The 3,413-nt window shown below is 31.5% G+C and overlaps 1 protein-coding gene across 1 annotated transcript in view; it reads left to right on the top strand.

Moving 5' to 3' along the window:
* Nucleotides 1–225: 225 nt before the first annotated feature.
* LOC108747372 (zinc transporter ZIP13 homolog) overlaps nt 226–3,413 on the top strand; it is a 21,066-nt gene continuing 17,878 nt past the window's right edge. Inside the window, exon 1 of the mRNA XM_018484796.1 lies at nt 226–460. Within this exon, the coding sequence (XP_018340298.1) occupies nt 226–460 (235 nt within the window). The remainder of the gene's footprint in view (nt 461–3,413) is intronic.

Genomic DNA, 3,413 nt, shown 5'->3' with positions numbered 1-3,413 from the left:
TATTTCGGCAAACGAGGAGGTTATCTCCCGGTGGGTACCTGGAGATTCGATCTTCGATTCGTCAGTTTGACGTCGTCCACGTGCGCGATTTCATCACGAGAGGCTATTCCCGTCCGGGCTAGGCGTTGACATCGACGTTTATTATTACTATCGACAACCCATTTCCTGGCACGAGCTCTCCCGAGGAACGGCGAGGATCTTTCTTGACAGAGCACGACAACAAATATGGCCGCCGTGGCGTCGTACGCGTGCACTCACAACTGCACGGACGCGGAATACCCGCCGTCCTGCGACATCCTTGGAAGCACCGACGAATGGCTGCCTTGGCACGAGATCGTGGAATATTTCTCGTACAATCCATGGATATTCTCCCTGCTGGGTAGCACCATGGTCGGCCTCACGGGTATCTTCCCTGTATGGCTCATCCCCATCCAGGATGGTGTGGATTTGAAAACTGGCGGTTAGTTGTTTTCTCGTGCAACTTATTGTCTATTGTCTTATAGGTGGCACAACATACGAGAGGAAGCTTTATCTAATCTTCGCTCTATCTCGTTCATCTTGATTCATAATTTGCCGAATAATTTTTAATTATACAATTCGGTTAGATCTAGATATAATTAACGAAGAAGAGGGAATATCGATCAAGTTTACAGTTTCTCATGGCTCTCTTGGTCGATTCTGTGGCCGAGTAAAATCTTTCACTTTTTCTATTTTAATAATTATTCTTTTATCTTTGAATGTGCAAAACGAAATAAAAAAAAAAGGAATATTAAATTTAATTTCTGATTGCGATCGAGTTGAATTTTTTATTTTAAAAAATATTATTTAAATTTTTAGATTATTGATGAAAACACGTGCTCCCGGATAGCAAGGAGTCGAGATTCGAATTCTGCTTAGGCTGATATTTTGCGCAAGAAATTCTTTACAATAGTTTAAAAAATATATCTAAATGTTTTAAAGAACTCTCAATTTTAAAATATTAATAACAAAGATATTCAAGGCTAATAGGAACGTAAGGGGTTGCGCACAATTATTAAATTCTAAAAAAATTCATTCTATTACACGACGTCTTCTTTATTTCGAAATCTTAGGCAATAATTTAATGCCTATTAGCATAATTAAAATATTTTAATTAAAATAAAATATGCCTATTAACATTATTAAAATTGTATATTAAATTAAATCGTATTTAATTTAGGACTATGTTTCAGAATCAATAAATAATCGACACGCAAATTGCATATGAAACTGAAAAATGTATGTTCATGTAAAATATTAAGCACCAAGATCCATTTTGATCGAATAAAGCTGTGGGCTTATTTGTAGGATTTCATATCTTTTCCATTTTAATAATTAATTATTTTTGAATGTGTACAACAAAATGAAAAAATGAATATTAAGTTTCATTTTCTGGCCGTGTAAAATTTTTATTAAAAGTTTTACATGGCCAGAAAATAAAACTTAATATTCATTTTTTCATTTCGTTGTACACATTCAAAGAAAATAATTAAAATGGAAAAGATATGAAATCCTACAAATTATTAATATTATTAATATTATTAATATTTATATTATTAATATTTGACATAAATTTTAAAAAATAAATATTTTAGCAAATTTGTTTTAATTACGATTTCTCTTGCTTTGCATTGCAATTTTAAATAATTGCATAACAATTATTAATCTATTAATCCGACTTTATTATCCGTAGCAAAACTAAATTTTAGGAAGTCAATATACTTCAATATTCATAGATGTAGTGTAGATTAATATTTGATTAATGTGCATGTCGTAAAAAATTTATCGAATATATTGAACGGGAAAAATAAGGAGTTTAGTCGGTGAGCTGTTTTCATGGAAAAGTTGAAGAATTGAAGACGACTATATGGCTACGAACTTAATGATTGCGTGTAAAAATATAAGTCTAACTTATATATTTTATATAAAAGAATAATAGGCATTCGGATTCCCTATTAAGATAATACTTATCAAAGTACACAAGCTTAATGTCAATATCTAACGCCACTATTTTTCTGGTAGAACAAAACTGGTTCTATTTATAGATATAAGAATAGACTACACATTCCTACGGGGGATTTCACTACCGGTTTAGAAAGAAATGAGATAACTTGAAACATCGCTTTCTTTGAGTTGAAGAGAGATGTTGATATGATTCAATTCTTTCGGAACACAGATGCTAAGATTGAAACTGCGCAGTTTGTACCTATTATGTCTATGATTATTGGTTATACCAATAAGTTGCTTTATACGTTGCAAAATTCGTATAAATTTGAAAATTCTCGATATATTAATTTATTCGTTTAATAATTTTTTTGAAAAACTGAATAACGCTACATACACAATGAAACTACTGAGGAATTTTACACACAATGTGCTGCACAAAAGATCGTTGTAGTGATTGTCGCATATTTACACAGTCGTGGAATAAGAAGGTGGAACATATTTTGATTGTGATGTTATTCTTGTTTTTCCTAGCAACATAGATTAGTAATTGTGTGACAATTCTCGTTAATAACGATTATCATGAGAAAAGCTATTAACCTTTGATTCGGCGGCGTATACAATAGTGCCATGCGATAAACTTGTGGTTGAAATTGTGAAATTCAATTATCTTGGTTCTGAAAGTCTTACAAAAACACATATAATAGATTTCCAAATTTCCTTGTATTGTTCCATAATATTTTCGGACTGTGAGTATAAATTGGATATTGATTTGAGCAGTTCCTATTCTTAGTACGATTATTGTCTTCTCTCGTTAAAATTTGAAATGACAATTCTAATAATTTCCCCTGCTTTCCAGTACTTTCACATTTCAAACTAATACTAATTGTAGCTGAAATGTTATTGTTAACATCTAATGATCTCTGATACAGAAGCTATGATAACTTCAAACGAAGCATATGGTTTAGTAATCAGAAATTCTCGTAACTTTGCGTTCGAAAAAGTACGACCGTTACTGCTGTGAAACTAGTATAATTACGACAGGATAATTAACACAATTAATGAAACTTAATGGATCGGACATGATAGAAACGAGAGGGAATAAATTAAATTTATTTATTAAATTATTTTCGTTTATATTATAATTGACTTTTGTTGTGTTCTTATTGTATAGCAAAATCCGGTATTGAACTCGACATTTTTTGCTTCGAATTGTAGAAAAACCGCAGTTATTTATCAATATAGCTATTCTATTATTATAATAAAAACGAGTCGCATTTTCCTTAATGGCAAGAAAGGAGCGATTATTTGTTGAAGTTGTTCTTTCCGCGAAGAACGAGAGACGCAATTAAAAATGGAATAGCTTTAAATACGCTGTTTATAAAATACAAGTGGAACTTCACTTTTTAATATTTATTATATATATGTCAATGTATAAGTAAACGCATTCA

This window comes from Trachymyrmex septentrionalis, unplaced genomic scaffold (assembly GCF_001594115.1).
Source record: "Trachymyrmex septentrionalis isolate Tsep2-gDNA-1 unplaced genomic scaffold, Tsep1.0 scaffold108, whole genome shotgun sequence".
In the NCBI taxonomy this organism is placed as follows: Eukaryota; Metazoa; Arthropoda; class Insecta; order Hymenoptera; family Formicidae; genus Trachymyrmex; species Trachymyrmex septentrionalis.
Note: the sequence above shows the minus strand (reverse complement) of the source record. Positions and strands in the feature narration are given on the sequence as shown.